Source organism: Pelodiscus sinensis, chromosome 1, assembly GCF_049634645.1.
Source record: "Pelodiscus sinensis isolate JC-2024 chromosome 1, ASM4963464v1, whole genome shotgun sequence".
Taxonomy (NCBI): domain Eukaryota; kingdom Metazoa; phylum Chordata; order Testudines; family Trionychidae; genus Pelodiscus; species Pelodiscus sinensis.
Genome location: NC_134711.1, coordinates 194,547,518 through 194,572,160, shown reverse-complemented (window position 1 = coordinate 194,572,160; position 24,643 = coordinate 194,547,518). Strand labels below are relative to the sequence as shown.

General features: G+C 38.5%; 2 protein-coding genes across 13 annotated transcripts in view; one reads left to right on the top strand and one right to left on the bottom strand.

Moving 5' to 3' along the window:
• CASK (calcium/calmodulin dependent serine protein kinase) overlaps positions 1–24,643 on the bottom strand; it is a 363,612-nt gene that overhangs the window by 149,616 nt on the left and 189,353 nt on the right. For 9 of the 10 annotated variants that reach the window (XM_075912872.1, XM_075912888.1, XM_075912881.1 and 6 more), the window contains exon 6: positions 12,267–12,369. In XM_075912872.1, the coding sequence (XP_075768987.1) occupies positions 12,267–12,369 (103 nt within the window). Of the gene's footprint in view, positions 1–5,399; positions 5,510–12,266; positions 12,370–24,643 lie in introns of those variants that run through there. The other variant, XM_075912938.1, reaches the window with a different exon arrangement.
• On the top strand, positions 106–23,106 carry GPR34 (G protein-coupled receptor 34). Of its 3 annotated transcripts, XM_075912949.1 has the most exons (3): positions 15,851–15,944; positions 17,358–17,465; positions 17,642–23,106. In XM_075912949.1, the coding sequence occupies exons 2-3, from the start codon at positions 17,463–17,465 to the stop codon at positions 18,803–18,805; spliced, it is 1,167 nt and encodes a 388-aa protein (XP_075769064.1). In that variant the 5' UTR covers positions 15,851–15,944; positions 17,358–17,462; the 3' UTR covers positions 18,806–23,106. The 3 variants fall into 3 exon arrangements, with proteins under 3 accessions (XP_025034673.2, XP_006137976.2, XP_075769064.1); XM_025178888.2 differs by lacking the exons at positions 15,851–15,944; positions 17,358–17,465 and adding an exon at positions 106–237; XM_006137914.4 differs by lacking the exon at positions 17,358–17,465 and having other exon boundaries at positions 15,810–15,944.

Here is a 24,643-nt window from a genome sequence, read left to right as displayed (position 1 = left end):
AGGCCACTTAGGATTTTATGCACATGTACCCTATGTCTGGAGTTGGAGAGTTTAAAAGTCCATGCATACTTCTTGACTCAACTCATGTTTTCATCCAACATAAAGGCTGGGACAGACTGTATCTCCAATTCCTTCACCACTACAAATCCAACAGATTTGCAGCAGAATGGAGGAGTGCAGGAAACAGAATACAGATAGAAGAATCTCTAGTTGCATCTTGAGGAACCTCTCATTGCAGTAAGTAATCTTCCCCTCTTCCTCAAGCTTTTGGCCTCATGCATTGTTTGTTGATGTAACCAATAGTTGTTGACTTGTCTAACATAATGAAAATATGATGGGAACATATGAATGGGAGGCCCAACATGCCTGCCTTACAGCTCAGAGCTCCAGAATTCTGATGTATATTCTGAACCTCCAAAGAGTTCATATTCCATGTCACATGTTCACCCATTTGTGCTTTGCAGCTTAGGAGGGCTGTGTTGGTGATAATAGCCTTTGTCTGGAGAGTGGGGTAGGAAGGGATCCCTACACAGACCCAGCGCTGGTCCCTCCATCAATGGAATGATGACATTACCTTAGGAAGAATTGTCAGCATCAGATCCATGGTGTGCTGACTCGGAGAATAAACCGATTTCCACTCAATTGGGAGCTACATAAACTAATTTTAGAACTTGACAGAAAAGACAGCATCCATGACTAGCTCATAAAATTGGCTATTGACTCTATTCATGTCATTGCTGACCTGACAAGGAACCTGGCAAAAAGCAGCCAGAAGAAATCCCCTACTGCATATAACAAAGCTCTTCATTTCAGCAAATAATTTTGGTTGGAAAGCCTTCAAGAATCTAGGGACCTATAGGATTACATATTTCACCCTGTACTTCAGAACGCACACACAAAACAAACTGCAACCTGAGTGTCACATTTAAGCTGTCAGGCAGAAAAACAACAACAGAAATTTTAGCCTACTTTATGTAACAGAGTTAAAATTGTGTGCGCGTGCACACACACATTTTCCTCATGTGGCCTCAACTGTTTTTGTTCACATCAGAAGAGGAAATGAAACTAATGAGGTTATGTTTCAAAATTTAGGACTTCCACATTGCCTCACAGTGTTGCTGCTATGTCAGCAAACCAGTTTTGAAAAAAAAGCATATCACACAAAACACCTTTTTAGGTTAAAACTTCAAAGGTTATGTGTAAGGCTGCATTTTTGTCATGGAAGTCATAGATTCCATTACTTTTTGTGACCTCTGTGACTTCTACAGCAGCTGGTGTGGCTGGCTCCTGACATATTAGGCAACCCTCTAGCCAACATCACCGGCTGCAGCCAGAACGGTTTGGATGTGGAAGGGGGCTGAGGGCTAGAGCAAGGGGTTGAGTTTCAGGGTCGTGCTTATCTTGAAGGGGGCTCTCCATAAGCGGCTGGCATGTACATGTAGCTCCTAGGAAAAAGGAAGATAGGGGGACTCCTCCACATGTTGCCCTCACTGCTCCCATTGGTTGCAGTTCTCAGCCAATGGGAGCTGCAGAGCCAGAGCTTGTGGAGGGAGCAACACATGAAAGAGCCCCCTGGCCTTCCCTCTCCCTAAGAACTGTAGGGACATGCTGCCTGCTTGTCTATGCTGCCTACCAACCCTTCCCCTCACACACCAGCTGAAATGCCACACTGCATGAAGCCTATGCACTTCCTTCCCCTCCCCCCCCCCCGCAGTGTTGTTGGTCCCAGGCCATATGCTGTCAGTTGCTTCCCCATACCCCTGAGCATCCACATGGGTCCGGGGCCACACTGCCAGCCAGGGATCCTCTTCCCCCAGCACTCCGTCCAAAAGCACCATGGGAGTTCTGGTTCACATCCCACCCCAGCACCTGCAGGAGTCCCAGATGATGTGTTGCCAGCCCCCCCAGCCACTCATAGCACCTGATGTCTCCAAGCCCAGGTTTTAGTTAGAGGTATATAGTATAAGTCATGGACAAGATACAGAACATGAATTTTTGCTTACTGTCCATGACTTTTACTAAAAATACCCATGACTAAAACATAGCCTTAGTTATGTGCTGAATGCCATAAAATGGTGAAGGACACTTTGATACACTTATGGTATTTGATAAAAAAAAAAAAATCAAGTCAGCAAGAATACAGGCCTCCCCTGAATTCAATGGTTTCTTTGTGTTAAAACGCTGCAGCTCTTTTCTGGGGATGTCATACCTATTGTTGATATTTAATTGCTCTGGAGAAAGTGGGTTGCATATATATTGAACAAGACCCTTTTCCAAATATCCTATTTTTATTAGGGATGTTAAATTTCAATGAATTAACTAATTGAATAGTCAATGGGATTTCCATCGATTATTCGATTGGTCAATAAGGACTAGTGTGGCATTCTGCCGTTGAAATGTACAAGAGCTCCAGCAGGACCTCTTGTGCATTTCAAAGATTGAAATGCCGCGTGGAGCCCGAGGCCAGTGGGGAGTCCCCCATTAACCCCAGGCTCCATGTGGCATTTCAATCTTTCAAATGCTCAAGAGCCCCTGCTGGAGCTCTTGTACATTTCAAAGTGGAAGCACCAGCATGGAGCCTGAGGTCAGTGAACTCCCCGCTGGCCCTGGGGGCTCTTGTACATTTCAAAATAGGAATGCCGCTGCTGCTCCCCTGCCCCTTCCCCCAGAGCTGGGGGGAATTGGTATGTAAACTCCCACCCAGCACTCCCTCCGCCCCTCCCCCCATCCCTCCCAGTGCCTCTTTCTGATAGATGCAGCAAGGGGAGCAGGTGAAGCGACTAGTCAACTAGTATGTTGACTATCCGATAAGCTTTTGCTTATCAAATAGTCAACTATTCAATTAGTCGCTTACATCCCTAATTTTTATATAAAAAATTCTGGTTGTATATACTCCAATTTAGAAGGATTTCCCCCCCCATCAAACAATCTTCATATGAGTGACCTTCTTGTTTCCTCTCTAGGCTTTATCTACACTGGCAATTGAGCAACTTCCGAGGTGCTTCTTCCTTCCAACCAAAAGCTGGCATAAACAGTACTTTATCAGCAGGAGCCTCCTCCTGCTGACAAAACAAGTGCAGCTCATAGAGATTGGAAGTTATTTGTTGGCAAAAATGCTGACAACTACTGTTTACACTGCCTAACTTGTAGGGTTATAGCCATATCACTAAAAGCTGTGTAATTAGATGAAGTCTAAATGAAGCAGTCTCCTAGCCTCTCAGAGTTCTTGTTCCATTATAAACAACAGATAACATCCTTTTCTTCCTTCTGCTATACAATGAACTTCCCCCTCCATTTTTTCCCAATGAACTGATATAAATGTAACAAAACCTTGGTACTTTTTAACCCTCTCATCCAGGAAATAATTATAGTATGTTTTTTAATTTTTAAAAACAATTTTAAAAGGACATAACGAGTTCTGAGTGCAGTATACAAATGACCCTGAAACAAAGCATTACTTGTGCTACACATAACTTACTTGATATTTAATGCAACCAAGTCTATGGAGATCCTTTTACTCAGGCAAAATGATGCAACTGCATTTTGGATCGCTATTGAAAAAAGATATTAAACTAGCAAAACCATCACTTTAGAATATCAATATCGAGATCAAATTCAGAATTATGGCTTCCCTGTAACATCCATGATGATATTTTTAATCAGAGTGTCCCATGACAGTTGGCAGTAACATATAACCTACAACTAAGATAATACAGGTAGACTGGATGATCTGTAAAACTATAATGGGTAACAATTTTGTACTTCTAGGACACACTAATTCAGTGGTCTCCAACCTTTTTAAGCACAAGATCACTTTTTGAATTTAAGAGCAATCCAAGATCTACCTCAAACCCAAATACCCTTGCCCCCCGCCTCCTTTGTGCCTGTTCTCCAAGGTCTTGCCCCTGCTCATTCCATTCCTCTCCCTACCCCAGTTTCACTAGGCTGGGGTAGAGGGTTGGGGTGCAGGCTCTGGTTTTGGATTAAGGGATCTGGAGTGTGAGGGGTTCTGAGCTGAGCTTGGGGTAGGCAGTTGGGGTACTGCAGGGGTTCTAGGTGCAGGGTCTGGGGGTACGTCTAAATTGCAGAGTTTTTCGGAAAAATGGCTGTTTTTCAGAAAAACTTCACTTGTGTCCACAGTGCAACCGCATTCTTTCAGGAAAAAAGAGATCAAAAGAACAGAGGGTTTTTTTCAACATTGGTAAACCTCTTTCTATGAGGAAGAAGCCTTTTTCTGAAAGAACTTTTTCAAAAGAAGAGTTAAGAGCAAAAAGCACAGATGCCCTGGTGGCTACTCTGTCCATAGTAATTACAGCTTAAATGCGAGATAGTGTCCATTCAGTGTGGATGCTATCTTTCGGAAAAGCAGATCGCTTTTTCAATGTGCTTTGGCTATGTGGACGCTCTCTTTTGGAAGAAATTTTTCAGAATCTCTCTTCTGGAAAAACTTTTTCTGAAAGAAGCCTGCAATCTAGACAGAGTCTGGGAGTGCATGTGGATGCAGGGGTACTCGGGAATAGGGCAGGACTTTGGGGTACGGGAGGGGGTCCACGACTGGAGTTGGGTTTCAGGATGTGGGCTCCAGCTGGGCGCTGCTTACCTCAGGTGACTCCTGGGTGGTGGTGCAGAGGGCCTAAAGCAGGCACACCCCTGCCCTGGCCCTGCACCACTCCCAAAAACAGTCAGCAAACTCCCTCCATCTCAAGCCCTGTTGTGCCCCCTTCTCTGCTCTGTGGAGATAGGATACAGAGAGGGAGGGGGCACCCTTACATCAGCACCCCCCCTTCGCCACCAAGCAAGCAGGGGAATCCTGAGGGGAACAGCTCCAAAGCAAAGGACAGGAGGTGCAAAGCAGTCGGGAGAGGGGCAGCTGAAGTCTCTTGGTCAAACCAATCAGGAACACCTATCAGAGACTCCAAGATTGACTGGTAGATCCTAATCTACTGGTTGGTGACCACTGCTCTAATTTGATCTAAGTCAAATCAGATCAGTAACTGAAGGTCATTACCACCTGAAGACTGTTCAATGACATATGATGAAGGGCCAGTAGACAGCTTCATTTAGGCTTTGTTACATTACACAGCTTTTCGCATCATGTGTGAATACAAAGGTAGTCTGTCCATTCTCCTGTTGACAAATACCCACACCCCAAAATTATCTTATTATGTCTGTTTCAGCAAAGAATGCAGAGTTTCAATGGATGGAGAGACTTCAGCTCTCTCCATCAAGAGGGGACCCTTTCAGATTACTCAGTTCTGAGGCACACTGGCAGTGGGATATGAGAAAGCTTGCACAATGGATAATTTTGTTTGGTATGTTCTGTGGATAAACAGAGAGCTACAGGCACTAGTATTGTCAATCTAAAACCATTCATAAGTGCTAAAGATAAATTGTCTTACCTTTAATCATTTAGTTTTTATGACTTTCCATATTATTCCAGACAATAGGGTTATGCTTTCCACAAGAAGAGTATATATAGAGACCCAATCAGATTTTGTCATCCCTAAGGCAGGGGACTGATGACCAAGATATCAGTAGGAGATTCTTTCAACACCAGTAGTATCTGAACGATGTATAAGGAAACAACTGGAACAAATAATTTTTAGGAAAAAAATGTGAGGTACTAACAAACATCACCATCCGACCTCTCACAATAAGAGTAAAATGAAATATGTTTTTAAATTAAGGAATTCCAAAAAGAGTGGGATGTCTAGAATAATGTGGAAGGAATAAAGGAATCATACAACCTAGAAAAGAAAGGTCAAATTTTACTACCTCTAATTCCTTTCCACATTATTCCAGACAATAGAAACTTTTAAAGCAGGTACAAGGGGAGATGACTTGATACTGAAGAGTATCTTTATTTTTCAGTAAAGACTACTGCTTGAAGAAACCTTATTTTGAAAGATGTATTGTGGACTTCTAGATTGTAGGGTCCAGAAAACACATAAAAGCAAAGACCATGTGGTATCCAGAGAAGTTACAACAACTGATGCACTGGCCTCCCTTGCCCACAAAACTGATAAGGAGGAAGTAGAGTGATCCTTAATTAACTCATGAACAGACATTTGTTTAGCCACATAGGTCTTCAAAATGCACTCTGAAATCCACCTAGATGAAGAACACAGCTTTTGGCAGCTTGTATCTTTCGAGTAAAACAATGTCAATCAGAGACAATAGTGTCAAAGTAAATTTTATTTTCCTCTTAAAATCTGTTTTAAGTAGGCTTCTGACCATACAGTGAGTTAACATGCTATCTTCTCATTTAGGCGGAAAGAAACAACTTTGGGGAAAAATGAAGGAATTGTGTGTTTACATTTTCTAAGGACAAGTTAGGACTGTAAAGAACAGAGCACCACATAATTTGAACATTATAATGTAGAGCAAAAAATCTAGCCTTCATGAAAATGAAATATTCTGAGACTTCTAAAAAGTTAATTTAGAGCAGTTAGCCCCACCAAGAATGTAATTATATATGGATGGGAAACCATCAGTATTCATGACATCTCAGATTCTAAGTCTGGACTTCAGGAAACTTTATGGCAGTCTATTAGTCTGCTATTCAGGTCAGAGTTCTAGAATACTGGCAGGTGAAGCACCAAGAAAATTAACTTTTTGCGTATTATCCTATGCAGAGAACACACATCATATTCTCTAGTAAGATGAAGTTGCATTTTTATCTTTGAGGATATTACGTGATCCTGGAGAATCTCTCTTCGTTTATAATATTTAGCAGTTATGTCTTGAGTTAAATCAATACTGGGCTGGGATAGCACAATAGGACCTGAAGACTGTGTCCTAGTAAGAGAGTGAACAGAATCATTATCCAGATGAACACTGAATTTCAAGACCTACATAGCCAGTGAAGAAATAACAATGTTTACCTTCCATCCACTTTACTTTTTGTAATGCCACTAGTTCAATCTTGGAGAAAATATATAAATTAAGTGAAAACTCACTTAAAGGACTCAGTGCTTCTTTTCTGTTATACTTTTACCCCATATACTCACTGAAAGACCTGGGGGCTTCACAGTCAAGACATACTGGCTTAGATCACATTAAAATATCAATACTGAGATCAAATTCAGAATTATGGATTCCCTGTAATGTCCATGATAATAGAGCACAGATGATCTAATTTTTAATCAAAGTGTTTCATGACAGTTGGAAGTATCATATAACCTACCACTAAGAAAATACAGGGGGACTGGATGCTCTGGAAGACTATGATGAGTGACATAGATCAAATTAGAGTGTGACCTAGAAGTACAAAATGAAGTCAAATCAGATCAGTAACTGAAGGTTATTACCACCTGAAGACTGTTCAGTGACATATGATGAAGGGCCAGAAGACTGCTTCATTTAGGCTTTGTCTGCATTAAACAGTTTTTAGCATCATGTGTCAATACAAAGGTAGTCTGTCCATTCTCCTGTTGACAAATACCCATGCCCCAAAATTATCTTATTTTGCTTGTTTCAGCAAAGAATGCAAAGTTTCAATTTATGGGGAGACTTATGCTCTCTCAATTAAAGGGAGGCCCTTCCAGATTAGTCAGTTCTAAGGCACATTAGCAATGATATGAGGAAGCTACACGATAATCCATTGTGTAGCTTCCTCATATCACATTGCCACAGGTGGCTCTGCTGAAAACATACATCACAGAAATTCATTTCAGATTCATGTCCAAAGAATGGACACTCCTAATGTTGAACGTCTTTCCAAGAAAAAGGCAGAGCCTACAAGGATGTGTTTACATCAACGTAATCATCAACTTGTTATTTTCCAGTTGGCTCCTCTCTCATATTGTAACCATGTAAATATGTTCCTATCATATTGATGGACATCTTACTCTATAAAAGTAGCCTGCTGGTCACAAAGTATGATGATCGATATGTCTTCACTATGCAGAGAAAATTCCATTTTTAATTAGCCACTGTAGCTGCTTCAAAGGAATAACTCCATTTGCTCAAGTCTCACATTTGACCACTAGAACCAATAGAAAAAATTGTAGGTCTGTGAGAATTAGGGTGACTGGAGACTGGTAACTCCTGTGAAAGGTTTCCTATGAATTCAGAACACAATATACTTTTTTCTGAAGGGAACACATTTCATTCAATCATACATTTAATTTGGACCCAGTGCGAAATGATCTATGACTTCTATGTCAAAGATTTTGTTGTGGGTCCTTAATGGTCAGAATCTTAATCAACTCTGGTGACTTGAAAACCTAATAAATTGCATAATTCTTGAAACTTTTTTTAATTATCTCCAGTACGCATTTGTCCAATGTCCTTGCAAACTTTTATGATAATGACCCTTTGTCAGTGTGAAAGGATGAATTAGCTGGATACGGTGCCTCCAAATAAAGCAAAAGGAACTCTAGATTAAGAAGTAGAAGATTTTGTGAGACTGAAACCATAGTCTGATCCCAAATACCTAGAAACCAAATTTACTGTCTTGACCAGTAGAATTACAGAACCGTTTTTAAATAATCCTGTACAGTGGTAAAAAGTTATTTTTGGTGTCTCGGTATAGCTTCAAGGCCTTACTAAAGTATAAAAGGTAAAGTAAACATGCACATTCATGTGGAAATCAAGAAAAAATAAATCTGAAGAACTTATATGTATATACGTACAGATATGTTGGAGAAATTATTGCAAAAATATGGATCCACATGTAAACAGAGGGGCTTTTGAACCACAGCTTGTCTATATGGGAAAGTTTACTGGCAGAACTACACCAGTATAATTAGATGGCTGTATTTATTGATACTTAGCATAGTTTACACCATTACAGTTATAACAATTTACCATATACCACTTTCACAGTAATAAAGTAAACTGGAAAAAGGCATTCTTATTCCAGAATAAGAATGTACACCTGAGGGGTTATATTGGTATAATTATAGCAGTATAACTGTAACAACATAGTTCTGTCAGTAAATTTCCCTATGTAGACAAGCATGAAGTGTATATGGTACCTAGTTTCTGCTGTTCCCCTGCGGACCTATGAATGTTAGTGTGCACCTAGCATCTGCAGCAATTCTTCTACTGCAAATTTTTAAGGTCTACTGAAGGCCACTACAGGCCAGGAACATGAGCTAACAATTCTTCAGAAACTTTGGCTGAAAAGTCAGTACATATATAGCATGCTACATCTGAGGAGAAAAATAATTTTTAACTGTATACATGAAGCAGAGTTAGCGTGTTGAACTCAAACTGCAACTTTCTATTTCAAAATAGTATCTGTGACTGCAAAACAGTTGAAACTACTGATATGCTGCTGCTAATTCCCTGTTTTTCCATTAAGACTCCAGTCCCCATAATTCTCACAAAAGATTCCTGACAGATGAAGAGTGATGAATGAAACTTTTTTCAAGTTTCGAAAGAGAACTTATTTACGGTACATAAAACTAGAACAAATAGAGGTTATTGTTCGGTACTGACAGCACAATAAATTTTGAATATGCTGGTAGATAAGCTGCTCCCAGGAGATTAAAGTCTCCTTCTAACACACTTTAGACCTGTATATCACAGTGGATGACATAAGGTTGAAAGACTATTTCTTGCAGCATTCATTCCTCCAAAGTTTTGTAAAAAAAGTATGATTAGGAAAGATTTCTGGAGGAGGAAAAAGATGTTTGTCAGATGTGAGGAACGTTGTTCCAAGAATAAGGAACAGGATGGAAGAGGGCATGAAGATGACAGGAGAAAGATTAGGAGTCTCTTAAGTAGCAAAACTCAGGAAGAATTGTACAATACGATTTAATACTCTCTCTACATATATGTGGAGTAAAGTTTTATAGGGCTTTGGAACGTGAAGAAGGGGAGAAGCAGATTGAATTTGCAACTGATGCTGAGAGGATGCCAGCAAAAGGCTAGCTGTGACAAAAGATGACCAAGAGATAGAGGAAGATTTTTCACAATAGGGATGAAAAAGAAAGGAGAGATTTTAGAGAAGCTTCAAAACAGCCACAAACAGGATTTAAAAGCAACAGTAGCATAGGAGGTGGAATAATAAATGATGTCACAGAAGCTTATGGTGATAGAAAAGGGAAGGGCAAAAGAACCGCTAGGAGAATTTTTTTTTCAGGTGGAGCTTGGTATAATGGTAGGACATCCAGGAGAAGACATCTGAAGGAGTCAGACGTGTAAAAGCAGCAGCACTGTGATGGCAGCTGAAACAAAAAGAGCGGATAAAGTCATCTCATGACAGAAGAGGCAAAGGAAAGAATTAAAACTAGAAGCTCAAGAAATATCACTGAGAAAGGGCAATAAAAGGAGATGCAGAAGAAGCTGCTGAAAAGGGGAAAAACCAAGATAGCACAAAAGATATTAAAAATATATAGAGGCAAAAAGCTAATGGAGTAGAAGGAAATAATCATATTAGTCATAAGCAATGGCTCAGAAGGATCTCAGACGCATCCAGAAGTGACTGAAGATTGTTGGTGTCCTTAGAGAGGTTTCAGTGGAGCGTACAGAAGACAGATTGCAACAGATCCATTCAAGGCATTAGAGGACAGGAAGTTGAGGACACACTTTAAGAAGGCATAGAGGTAGGTGAAGGGTAACTGTTTCCCTGTTGTAGAAAACTCATGAAACCAAATGAAATCCTTGGCACCAATCCCCTACCCCTGGCAATGAAGTCATCAGAAAACTGACTGGGTCTTCATCTGTGCAGGCTGAATATCGCATAACCCTATTGTCTGGAACAATATGGAAGGTAGCTAGAGGAAATAAAATTCACAGAAAAATGTAAACAATCTGTCAGTGACTATATATATGTATGTATATATATTTATCTATCAAGAAACAGACTCTTTATACAATACCCATACGACAGCATTATAATTTATAAATAATTCACAGGTTATAACTCATGTGACAACATTATGTTGTAGGAAAGCATAGGTTTTACAACACCTACACACAAGAGAGCATCATTAAAGTTGCTATAGTTAATCCTTAGAATCACAGAATACTAGGACTGGAAGGGACCTCAAGAGGTCATCAAGTCCAGTCCTCTGCCCTCATGGCAGGACCAAATACTGTCTAGACCATGCCTGATAGACATTTATCTAACCTACTCTTAAATATCTCCACAGATGGAGATTCCACAACCTCCCAGGGCAATTTATTCCAGTGTTTGACCACCCTGACAGTTCAGAACTTTTTCCTAATGTCCAACCTAAACCTCCCTTGCTGAAGTTTAAGCCTATTGCTTCTTGTTCTATCCTCAGAGGCCAACATGAACAAGTTTTCTCCCTCCTCCTTATGACACCTTTTTAGATACCTGAAAACTGCTATCATGTCCCCCTCTATCTTTTCTTTTCTAAACTAAACAAACCCAATTCTTTCAGTCTTCCTTCATAGGTCATATTCTCTAGACCTTTAACCATTCTTGTTGCTCTTCTCTGGACCCTCTCCAATTTCTCCACATCTTTCTTGAAACGCAGTGCCCAGAACTGGACACAATACTCCAACTTAGGCCTAACCAGTGCAGAGTAGAGCAGAAGAATGGCTTCTCGTGTCTTGCTCACAACACACCTGTTAAATGCATTCCAGAATCATGTTTGCTTTTTTTGCAACAGCATCACACTGCTGACTCATATTTAACTTGTGGTCCACTATAACCCCTAGATCCTTTTTCTGCCGTACTCCTTCCTAGAGAGTCGCTTCCCATTCTGTATGTGTGAAACTGATTGTTCCTTCTTAAGTGGAGCACTTTGCATTTGTCTTTATTAAACTTCATCCTGTTTACACCTCAGATCATTTCTCCAATTTGTCCAGATCATTTTGAATTATGGCCCTATCCTCCAGAGCAGTCGCAACCCCTCCCAGCTTGGTATCATCTGCAAACTTAATAAGCGTACTTTCAGTATTTTTAATTTAATTTCAATCAATGTCAGTTTTGTTTTGCATGCCGACTGTAATGAAAGGATCGTACCGAAAAGGAAGAATTTGTGGATTTTTCAGCTGTACTTTGATCATAACAATTTAACAGCACTAATTTTTAAGGGAAATTCTCTTTGTATTTATACATACTAAAATACAGATAACTATTAATGATTTATCAATTTAGACTGATCAAGTATGTGTTTATAAAGTTCATAAAACCTTTAATGCATGAGTTGCATACAAAAATGTTGCAGAATTTTTATTTCATAGGGCACACTCCTCTTGGGAATGTACATTTTTAATGCTATAGCACAATCTCTCCCCTCCCCCCAAAGTAGCTTAAGGTTTTGAAGGAAAAAAAATCTTACCTCCAGCTACTAGTCCAGACTCCCCTAACTGAATAGCTACCCCAAAACCACCAAGCTTTACAGGCGCTGAATTCTCCTTTGAAGCAAGTAGCACGCAGTGTGGCTGAAAAGAGAAAATCCAGGAGACATGATTATATCATCATAAATATCCAACCTGCTTGAAGAAATGAAATTACCTTTGTAATATATAAAAAGAAGCTTAAGTATTTGTCGAATGTAGTCCACTTTGGCATCTTTTTGAACACAGCCTAAAGTCACAAAGAATTTCAGGAAAGCCTGCCAACTTTTCCAATAGGATGTGGTTTCAGTTTTCCAGCAGAAACATCTCATCTGTCAGACACATTGCCTGGGACACCTTATGTTTCACATAATTGACAAAGCTTCTTTTGGAGTTCAAGCCCATCCCAACATAACCAGCACAAATTCCTATATGCAAAAGGGAAGCAAGCTCCCTGTATGAGACATCTAGCAGCAGTGGCATTTGGGGAGGAGGAGGGGGAGGGAAGAGGAAAATACAAACAAAACTAACTGAGGTGTTAACATAGATCCCCTGAGGTTGTTTGTGCTTCTACTCTTTCACAATTCATGCCATCAGTAATACTAAGATGGAATTAATAGTAATACAGGAATTAATATTAACCTATTTTGGAGCAGGAGGGTAAGGAGTCTTTATGTATCAATATATGACCTGATATGGAACATCAGCCAGTATTTAAAAAAATCTAGTTAAGTATACTCTTGTGGTGATTCTGCTATGCACAATGTGCACAGACTTAATGTGCTGCACAGAATCTTTCCCCTCCCGCCCCTGCTCCTGCTCCCAGATGGCCTACAGAGCTGCTGGTCACTACTAAGGGGCAACTTAGTGTTTCTGGAAGCTGACTGTCACCACTTGGAAGGAAGCAGCAGGCAGGGAGCGCCATATAAGCCTAGAATCCACATTAAGCTATTTCTCCCTTTGGATCCCTAAGTTCTGGAAGAGTAGGGGCTGCAAGTGTCTGGGCTAGCAAGGGGAGTGCTGCACATAAGCTCTGGAGGATAGAGGGTCAGCTGTCTGGTTCCCTGTCTGGACTTTGGGAGGGAGAGAAAGAGTAGAGAATCAGGAACTTGGTTGTTGTAGGGTTTTTTTTTTAAACTCTATGCCTGGGGGATTTTTTGTGTGTGCCTGTATTGGGGGATGGCATAGCTGCTAATAGGAGTGTAAAATCCTGTTTAATTAGTTAACTGGCTAACGTTATATTTTACAAATTAAACATATATACACACACAAAGGCTTCTGTCACCAGTGTGTTGGGTTTGGCCTGTCATGGGTGGGGACTGCTACAGCCCAGCTGGAGTACCTGTGCCCGTGGTGCATCCAGGCTAGGCCCACTGCAGAATGGGGCTGCTCTGACCAGGCTGGAGTGCCCTCTGCCTGTGGTGGACCCGGGCGGGGGGTCGCTTCAGCCCCTGATGATTTACTGTAAACAGTAAGCATCTGCAGTATGGGTGATGCTTACCAGTTAACTGGGTAACTATTCATATCCCTACTTGCTAACAGGCCTTTTGAAATAAATTACCTAAATTGAAGCTGGTGCGATTACATAGCGTTATTTTGAAAAATAAAATATGTTGAATAGTTAAATATAGTATGCAAAATTTTAATTTTTTGGTTCAGAATTTCTGCAGGGGTATAAATTGCGTCACGTGGATCATGAACCCTTGGGGCATTTTTTGTATTGCTCACAAAGGTCAAAATCAATCAAATTAAGGACGGCGTTTTTCAATGGATCAATGTAAAAACTACATATGCTTTTGGGAGAATAATTTACTGTGGAAATTGAAAAACAAAGCTATTTATGTGCAAGGTCTCTTATCCCTTCCCATCTCCATGGGTGATTTTGGGATTTCCAGGAAAAAGGAATATACTGCCATATGTACTGGGATTTTTTCCTCTAGTTCCAAACTTCTGGAAAAGGATGGAACTTGTATAATAAATAACTGACAGGCTTAATTAATGTTAATGTCACTGCCAGGAATCTGCTTAAATCTTTGGCACACATGGAGCAGATTTGTTGAATAAGAGGATGGTTTATTATATGGTCACTTATACCGCTACAGCTACCTTTTAATAAACTAACTATGGAGTATTTTATCTACCATCTTCCAAGGTTACAAAGAACTTGACCTCTTGAATTTGGAGGAGTTTCTACACAACCTCCCAACAAGCAAGAATGAATACACTATGGATGAGTGCAACTCTGGAAGAATCTACATTGGCCAGAAACACATAAGACTAATTACAGTACAAGCTTGTTATTCAGCATTCCTTGAGAATGGTGGTTGCTGGTTAATCAAATGTGCCAGTTCGTGAATTTTTACTGTACACTTGTCATAGCTGCATGATGGATCAGATAATATTCGATAAAGGTATTATACACAGACGCATGACAAACTTTATTGCTGCAAATTTACAAATTTGAGTTCCACAAGCAACTGAAAAATCTTGAAAAATGCAGTTGTATAGCTATTGGAATTTTTCAGATTAATTGAAGGAGGAATTGTATTACCATATATGACAGATGTTGGTTAACTGAGTTTTCTGGATATTAAAGTGCCGGATAACATAGCTTGTACTGTAAATGGATTTTTTTTTATATTAGAGGCTCTCTCTGAAACTCAACAATTTCTTTTGCATGAAAATTTGTAAATTCAGGATCATATTAAAAGAAAACTTCATGGTAGAAATCACTTTCTTCCATACTCTAGTCAATAATTCTTCTCTAGGGAATATCACCCTACATTCCCCTATCCATGGAATGTATGTCTATATTTTACTATATGACAAAAAAAGATGTATAAATATGCTCTTAATGCTCTCTAATTCTTTGGCTTTGTCAAGAAGCAGTATAAAAGTATTATAACTTATTCACAACAATCTTCTTTGCCACTAAAAATACTCATTAAATCAAATGAGGCTTTGTACTGCTTTTATGGTATCCTAGTTCTGGAGTTAGTGAAGGCCACAAAACACTTCAGAACATCCCTGATGCTGCTCTAAGTTGTGTCTGGCTGCCCATGGTCCCAAGAGGGTGCCCTAGCAGCTGTGGATTGCTGGAGTGCAATGTTACTACAGACATGCTCTTTTACCCTTGGCTTCACAAACTATGTGTTGGAAGAATCTTCAGATAGCTTGTTAAATGACAATTTCAGTCTTTTGGGCATTGGAGTAGCAAAAAGGAGACATCACTGGCAGAGAACCTGAATGTTTGATACAGCCAATAAATTGTTTTACATAAAATTAGAATTTTGGAGGCAGATATATGCAAGCCAATATCACCTTAATTATATCTCCAAAAGGAAGCCACCAAAAGTTTCTAGACAGAAGTCAAAATGTCCAATTACTCTTGTACTGAACACTAGAGACAGAAAAAACTGATTTAGAAAAAACCTCCTACCCTACTAGTTTAAACAGAGGCTCAATTTTGTAAGCTGCAAAAATGTACCCTGCGCACCTCACAAAAAATAACACCCCTCCAAAACCAGTCGGAGGCATCATCACAGCAAGCAAAAACAGGAAGTTTATCTAGCTGACAGGGCTTTTTCTATATCTTTCTAGTAAGATGCACATTATGTTCCTCTTTCCTTTAAAAGTGTTTTAGAAAACAGTCAGCAGAAGAGGTACCTAGGAACCAGAATGTGAGTATTTCCCTTTTAATTAAAGATATTCTAAATCCAATTTTAGATGTAGTATAACTATAAAGGTATTACGGACCATTCAGGAATTTAAAACATTTAGTTACAAGCCTCAAATTTTAAGTAAATTATGTCTGATTTGCTACCTGATATGAGAAGAACTTTGTAATATTTATACAACTTGCTTAATATTCACTTATCTATTTTGCCTAAAAACTAACTATATAAAATCATAGCATCAAGGTTTCCCCTCTCACAGGTAGTGATTAATTAGCAAAGTGAAAGATAGTCTTAAAAAGTACAATTGAAATAAACATGCTCTCTTTTAGATCAAACCTACTTCTTTTACAATAGTTTCTGGCTTAAGTAATGCTGTATGTCAATAGTGTACACATAATGATAACATGACAATCTGTAAAGGATTATTTACATAGGGTGAAGTAATTTTCACTATATTGCTATTGTTTTAAGAGCAGTTAACAGGGTATACCAAAATATTTTAGATCTTCCATTGAATTATTCTGAATCTTTCAATTGTATATTTTTATTCATGGTATTAGCAATATTCAGACTTCCCCCTCTGTATTACATTATTGCCATCTGCACTGTTAAAATTGTATCCCACATTTAATTACACACTCTATTTTCAAGAGTTAATACCTAGATGAAGGTTGCTGTAAGCTGGAATTTGTGATACTTCCCCTCCTTCCTGCCTCCCAAAATTTGATGTTCTGCTAGAGTTAGAAGAGTATAAAAAATGTAAAACTGTGACCTATCAACACCAAAGATCTGGCTTGGAAAAAAACCCTAAATTCAATGAAGCTGTCAGTTACTCTCTGAGTTACTCTGTCTTTTAATTTCTGTATTTAGATAGTTGCTCTGATGCAACAAAACCAAAATAAAAGAATCCAGTAGAAATCAAATTAATTTGAGACATGTCTGAAGAGATAGACTAACTAATACCATTAGTGAAATAGACTGAATATTTAAATACATATACAAATCAAGTACAAAAATGCAGAAGTTAATCAAGTACTTATTTAATCAAGGTTATATCATTCTCTATTATTTTTACTGTTGTTTTACCCTTTCACAAAAATTAATTTTAGACATTTCTATTAAAAATATCTTATTAACACTAATGTGAAGTCAAGGCTGAGGCTCTGCCTTTTGGTCTTATTGTGGCTTCCTGTCCACAACAAACAAAGATAAAGTTGGTGTGAAAGGCAGAGATAGTGTGAAAGTACTCCATGGAAGAAATATATTTTAAATTTTTGTATATATTTATAGGTATAATCTATCCTAGCTCTCCCTTGCAGAAAGGTTTTTTTTAAACCAAACATACAAAAAGAGTTTGATTTTAAAAAATAATTATAACATAACTATAAATGAATTTTTGCATGAGTTTTGTTTCAGCATCTGCTTTAGCACACTCAGTGGAAGAGTGAAAAAGAAGTTGCAAAATAAGTGCCTCAAAACTTTTGAAATGTGGTTGAAAGTTCTTCTGCCCAACTGATTCTGATGGTTGGTAAACAGTATAGATATTTGTATTTGCTATTATTATTTATATTTAATATTACTGTTGCTGCCTTTAAACATCTATAATTAATTTATGACCATGCCTTTGGCAAAGTAAGTTAATATACAAAATTAATATCACAATGAAGAATTCTTAAGCATTTCCCTTTATACACTTATAGGACAGTGTAAGAAAGCAGCAACAGAAGATGGAGGCAACATCACCTGAGTTCTTGAACTTTTCTCCATACAAGAAAGCCTTCTGGAGTAATCAAACTGAGCTAATCAGCAACTTCTCTTCAAAAACAACAAATGCTACTCTCTGTTCCATAAATGAAGACTCGGTATCTCTTCTTTTCATCATTTCTTACTCCATTATTTTCATCACTGGATTGGCTGGCAATATTATAGCTTTGTTTGCTTTTTTGTGCATTAATCACAAAAGAAATTCTATCCAGATATACCTGCTTAATGTAGCCATTGCAGACCTTCTACTCATCTTCTGCCTCCCTTTCCGTATACTATATCATATTAACAAAAACACATGGATGTTGGGATTGATTTTCTGCAAGATTGTAGGAACCCTATTTTATATGAACATGTACATTAGCATCATACTGCTGGGATTAATTAGCATGGATCGTTATGTAAAAATGAACAAGTCTATAGGACGTCCAAAAATGTTAACAGCTGCACGAAGCAAATATATCTGTTGCATATTGTGGACATTTTCCGTAATAGGATTCATAATGACAGTTGCTCAATCTGCTAAAAGGGAGGAATACAATTCTACTATGTGCTTCCACTACAGAGATAAACGTAATGAAAAAATGGAAGCAATTTTAAACTATGTTCTTGTTACAATCTTTTGGATAGTTTTCTTTCTACTAGTACTCTCATATGTTAAAATTGCAGAGAACCTTCTGAAAATTTCCAAGAAAAGATCAGATTTTCCCAATGCTGGAAAGTACAGTACCACCGCAAGGAATTCCTTCATTGTACTTATTATTTTCACACTGTGTTTTGTTCCCTATCATATATTCCGATTTATCTACATTACATCACAATTACAACACACATCTTGTTACTGGAAGGAGATAATTCACAAATGCAATGAGATTATGCTTGTATTTTCAGCTTTCAACAGCTGTTTAGATCCAGTTATGTATTTCCTAATGTCAAGCAGTGTTCGTAAGACTGTATTCCAGCTTATTTGTAGACGACATCATGCAGACTCAAGTGTGAGTGATAGTATTTCAGAAATGAAACCTGGGCAGTCTCGTCATGATACTGCGACTACCATTACCCACAAGTCAAGCTTTTTAAACAAAGTATCTCTTATCTGATTTCTTAAATATGATCGACATCAGAAAGACAAGCAATCTATAATCTAAAGAATTGACACTGGATGTTAATGTGTACACATATCTACAACAATATTGAACTTGTAACAGGCTTTTCTTGAAGCCATTTCGTCCCTCTTTTCCTTCCTTTTTTTAGTCATACTTCATCTGCTTAAATTAAAAATGATTTATGGTGAGAAAGAGCTTAATTTTTATCATTACAAATATATTGGAAGTTTGAAACCTTCATTTAAAGATTCATTTAATATATAGCACTTTCTTTCATGGGCAAATTTTTGAAATGTGACCTTAATGTGTGTGCAAGAAGCTTTACACACACAAATACTTGGCATACATTTATTAGCACTACTAATTCAACCAACTATGAAACTGATGTATTAAAGACTTTATAAAATCGGTCTTTGAAAAAAATATTTTAGCAGGTTTCAAAGAAATCAACATCTTAACTGCATTTTGCATTTCAGCAAAATGTTTAATAATATGAATATGGCTTATATAGAAGATAACAAAGTCAATTATTAGATCATTAATGAAAAAAATTGCTTTGTTTTGTTTATTAAGCAAAATTAGAATATTTAATTATTGATTTTGAAGTTCTTTAACAAGCCTTCCAGAACCTTCATTATGTTTTCAATGTTAATGTTAAAACTAATCTTAATTGAGAAAAAAGTAGTGAAAATACAGGAAAATAAGTAATTAACATTTTGAGGCAGGGGGTAATGAGAGGGGGGGAAATCAATTATCCAGGATTTATTTATTTATTCTATTCACAAATCTAATAATTTAAAACCATACACATATACCAGAATCTCAACAAGTATAAGAAATTCAGAACAAAAAAAAAGTTACAAAAACTGTAAACACAAATTAAGCTATTGTGGACATAGGAGGACATGAAATGAGCAATTTTTTGTCAGTTCTGTTTACTGTTCAATGCCAATAACATAGGTTTTGAAAAAATTAATGTGTATTTATATTTTCTAAAAACATTTATTTGTAATAGAATACCCCATCACAGAAACGATGTCTTTTGCTATGACTAAAATATGACACTTACCAATGTTTTAGAGGGGTAGCCGAGTTAGTCTGTAACTGGAAAAACCTGAAAACTAACAAAACATGTCGATAGTATCATGAGCTTTCATGGGCACAAACCACTTTTACATCTGAAGAAGTGGGTTGTGCCCATGAAAGCTCATGATACCATCTACATGTTTTGTTAGTCTTTAAGGTGCTGCAAGGCTATTCGTTGTTACTCACCAATGATGTTATCCAAATATTAATAAAATATTAAATGTGAAGTGCATACTATATATCCCAATTCAAGATTAAAACTAGGCTTATGCATTTAATGTGTGCAGAGTAAATTTATTTTATGAAGTTAAATTAGCTTTGATGACTCATAGAATGAGGGAGCTAGACTAAGAATAGAACTTGAATCTTCAATCTGGTAGGACAGAATGCTGGCTAGCCCTGAATTTTGTTTTAAACTCTAAAATAAAGGGCTTAATACGCAAGTAGTTTTACTCAAATGAGAAGCTGGACTAAAGTTGAATCAAACATTAATGCGACTGCTCACTACACCTATAAAAAATTGGGTCCCCAGCAGTGTTTCCTCTAAGATTTTCCATCCGTAAGCAGAGTGAGTTTTGTCTTGTGCACCAATACTGATGTCATGTGTACTTGTTCAGATGTGTGCCACTGTGGCATCCATCAGTTACTAACAATATATATATATTGTTAGTGCTAGCTGTGTAACAGGGTAGAAGATGGGGCAGGAGCTAATGCATCTGCATAGTAAGCGGGGCTTTCTTCCATAACAATTTAAAACATATATTCTTTAGAAAGAATGAAAGCTTCAGAGGGATAGCTGAGTTAGTCTGTAACAGGAAAAACTTAAACAACAAATAGTCTGGTAGCACTTTAAAGACTAACAAAACATGTTGATGGTATCATGAGCTTTCGTGGGCACAAACCACTTTTACATCTGAAGAAGTGGGCTGTGCCCACGAAATCTCATGATACCATCTACATGTTTTGTTAGTCTTTAAATTGCTACCAGAGCATTTGTTGTTTTTAAAAAGAACGTGATTCTTAACATTTTAAGTTTTACTTAAAGGCTCAACATTAGCTTTTTTTCTTTAATATTTTAACATATTTAAATTATATATTTTATAGTAGCTATTGTGCTAATCTTCTTTTCAGAATGTATATAAATAATGCTAACATTGGCAGACAGTCATACAGTTATATCCATAAATTAACAGGTCACACTATCTTTTTCCTCTGTTTCCACACTCTATCCCAGGGATGGGGAGCCTTTTTTGGGGGCTGCTGACCCATAGAGACCCCTCCCTGGCTGAGAAGGGTAGGTACTCCCCCAGATTCCCTTTGTACCCCAGAGGTTAGGGGGGCCAGGCTAGTAGATTTTGTGTGCTCCAGCCCTGTAGCAGGATGGCAGGGGGGCTGGAGCACCAGCACAGGCTCCCCAATACTGAAGTAGCAGGGACCCCCGAGTCTCAAAGGCCAGAACCAGAGAAGCCAAGGCCTTAGGTTCCCCATCCCTGCTCTATCCTAATGAGTGCACAAGTAACTGCATCCTTCTCTTCAGAATACTCACAGATCAAATGGTTTATACATTTATATTTTTTAAAAAACAGAATGAGCAAACTACAAATGAAATGAAAAGCAAAAATAAAACTTTCAGTTCTGTACATGTTGAAAATTGGTTGAATATCCCTACTCATTGGGCATTGAGAGAACTGAACATAGAAAAAAAGAAAAGATGTCCAATTTTTAAAAAATTCTTGTAGTATACATTAATTTAAAACCAGAAAGCTCACTTGAAAGTTACAACCTATAGAAACAGTGATACCATAATGATACACCCTGGTATATCTTCAGTGAACCAAATACTAGCATGAGAATTCACAAAGTTTCAATTTGTTCTGAAATACATCTTGCAGGAAAGCCAAAAATCAAGAAGAAAAACCTGATCTATATATGATTTTGTAAAGCCATCATTAATTTTATTATTGTAATTTTTTTGTATTAAAGCAAATAATCACTCCACAATTAGGACATGTAAAATATTCAGTTTTGAAGCTATAACAGCAAGATTTGAGCCCATCAGATGTAATAGTGGCTTTTTTGTTTTAATAATTTGTATATGATTTACTTGTGAAAGATGCTGCGCTGCATACCAGAGGAGTCAACAGACTTCACAGGGCCTTGGGCTCCCCAGGAAGGAGTGTAGTCTCAGGCAGAAGGAGTTGGGTGGGGAGCTAGCCTCACCCAGCCAGCCCTTCAGCACTGCCCACAGACCAGTGAACAGCACTCTGGGCTCCAGCCACTGCCGTGGTGCTACAGCAGTGATTGGGAGCCCCAATTCCCTTTTAATTGCTGCCACCCCATTTGCCCCTCCCCACCAGCAGGACTTCTGGAGCATGAAGCTGAGTACATATAGGACAGGTACAGAACACACAATGAAGAAACTTTTCCATATTGTCCTACCAAACTATAATGCTAATCTAGACTTATCACCTTTGTAAATCGAGAGTAACTGACTCTTAACACAACCTCTATAATTGACAAGGGCTCTAGTAAGTGCTGTTTTATTTGTGACTTTTGTGATGTGCACATTTGTATACTAGGATCTGATTGGAGACCATGAATGTATTTTAATCAGATCATTAAATATAGAGCTCAGTGAACCACTAATTTTGGTGTTCAATGGCAGTTCTGAAACACTGAAAAATATGTTTTAGATTAATCCAAAAACATTTTTTTTCAATGAATCTGCAGTCGCCAAAGAATACGTTTTAGTCAACCCCATACTGAGTGTTTTGTTTCAGAGATTTAAAAAATGTTTTTATATTTTAATTTAAAAAATCAAGACTAATTTTTAATAAAAAAATCAAACTAACTTAGAAAATGTCAACATGATTATTTTTCAGTTTTGTTCTGACAAAAGAATTTGGCAAAGTAGATTATTTCATGATATATTTCCCTAGACCCAAATTTGCATTTTCTAGTCAAATGTTTGGTCAAAAAATTTCATTCTTTTTTAATTACAAAGCTTTCTGATAATAATGATTTTGGCCAATCTTGACAGTGGTTGAATTTTAACCAGTGAATTTGTTTTATTTTTTTCCATTATGATGTACTGATAAATCTTGGAAACTTAAAAGTGAAGGTAAAAATACAAATCTGTACTTATTTCTTGAGGAATATTAGTGTTTGTTGGTATTGCTTTTCAATAAAATTCCAGTTTTATTCCTTCATTTTAATTGCTTTTTTCCATTCTAAAGGGACCACAGGCGGTATATGGGGAATGGGGGGAGGGGCGCACAGTCACCTGCCCCTCGTGTTCCCAGATTTCTGCAATGGGTTGAGTGCATCTGATGGGGGGGTGGGGGGATGTGCCTTAGAAAGGCACTGAGTGCTGAGCCACATAGTTGGCACCTGGAGCAAGGAAGTGAGAGTGGGCTGGCAGCTGCAGTTACCACAACTCAATAGTTGATCCTGCTTGGGGTATATGTGAGGCTCCTGAAGGAAGCTTATGACAATGGGGAAGGGAAAAGGAAGCAGTGCAGGGGGTGTTGAGGAGAATGGGTCAAGGGGGATAAAGGGGATAGGTGGGGGGCTGGAGGAGATGAGATTGTGGGGGGTGAGAAGGTGGGTGAGGCAGCAGGAGCTAGTGACGATGAGAAGGAATACAAACGCAGTTCCCCTAAAACTGACTGATTTTGTTTCAGTTTTTCTAAAGACCCTAATGCAGCAGAGTACTTAAACATGCTTAAGTCCAAGCATCTCAGCACTTCTACAGATTTCAATAGGATTACTCATAGCCTTATAACTAAGCATATGCTTAGGAGTTTGCTTGCTTGGGACCTTAATGTTGGAATGTATTATGATAAATAATAATAAGAACTGGAAAGTCACATTATTAAACTTTTGAATGTTAATAACAACAGAAGTGGGTCAGCTATGATAGTTCAACCTAAATTCAAGTTCCTAACCTTGAGAACCAAACCCAAACCATTGCACAACTGTTATGAGATTTGAAGTTCTGAATTGGCCTATCATAAAAATAAACCTGAGCTGCGAAGTTGAAATCTGATTTTCCCCGCATGGCATGAGTCCCACATGGTGGGGTTGAGCTTCAGCATGTATTTTACCTTTGTGAGGCCCCTGCTTATCACCCCCTAATGTTGGCCCTGCACTTGTGACCCTCTCTAACCTATCCTGAAATCTTGTCTGGGAGTCACCATGCCCATAGTATATAGAACAGTATAAACAAGTCATTGTTTAGCTTGTACTGACTTTGTTAGTGATTTTTATGTAGCCTATTACAAAACTAGACTAGTGGTTCTCAAACTTTTTGGCCTGCGGGCCACCCTGCTCAACACAGATCTTTCCATGGACCACCAGCCAACCACCCATGATGATAAAATTAGTGCAGGAAGGGATGAGGATGTGGGATCTGGTCGGGAGGCAGGATGCAGGAGTGGGCAGAGGATGGAGAGTCTGGGAAGAAGGTAGGGTGCAGGAGTGGGGGGCAGGGTCTGTGCAGAAGGAGCAAGGGGGGCACTTATCTGGCTCCATGTTTCCTGCCGCTCCTGGGCACCATCCCATGCTGCTCCCATTGGCTGTGATTCTGGTCAATGGAAGCTGTGGGGAAAACTTCCAGGTGAGCTGTTTCCTGCATTGCTGTTCCCTCAGCCGGGTGAGCGGGAGGAGGCAGTAGCACATGGAGACACTGCATTCCCCTGCAAGCTGGATCCAGCCCATAAAGCTTTCCTTCTCTGCAGCGGAAAG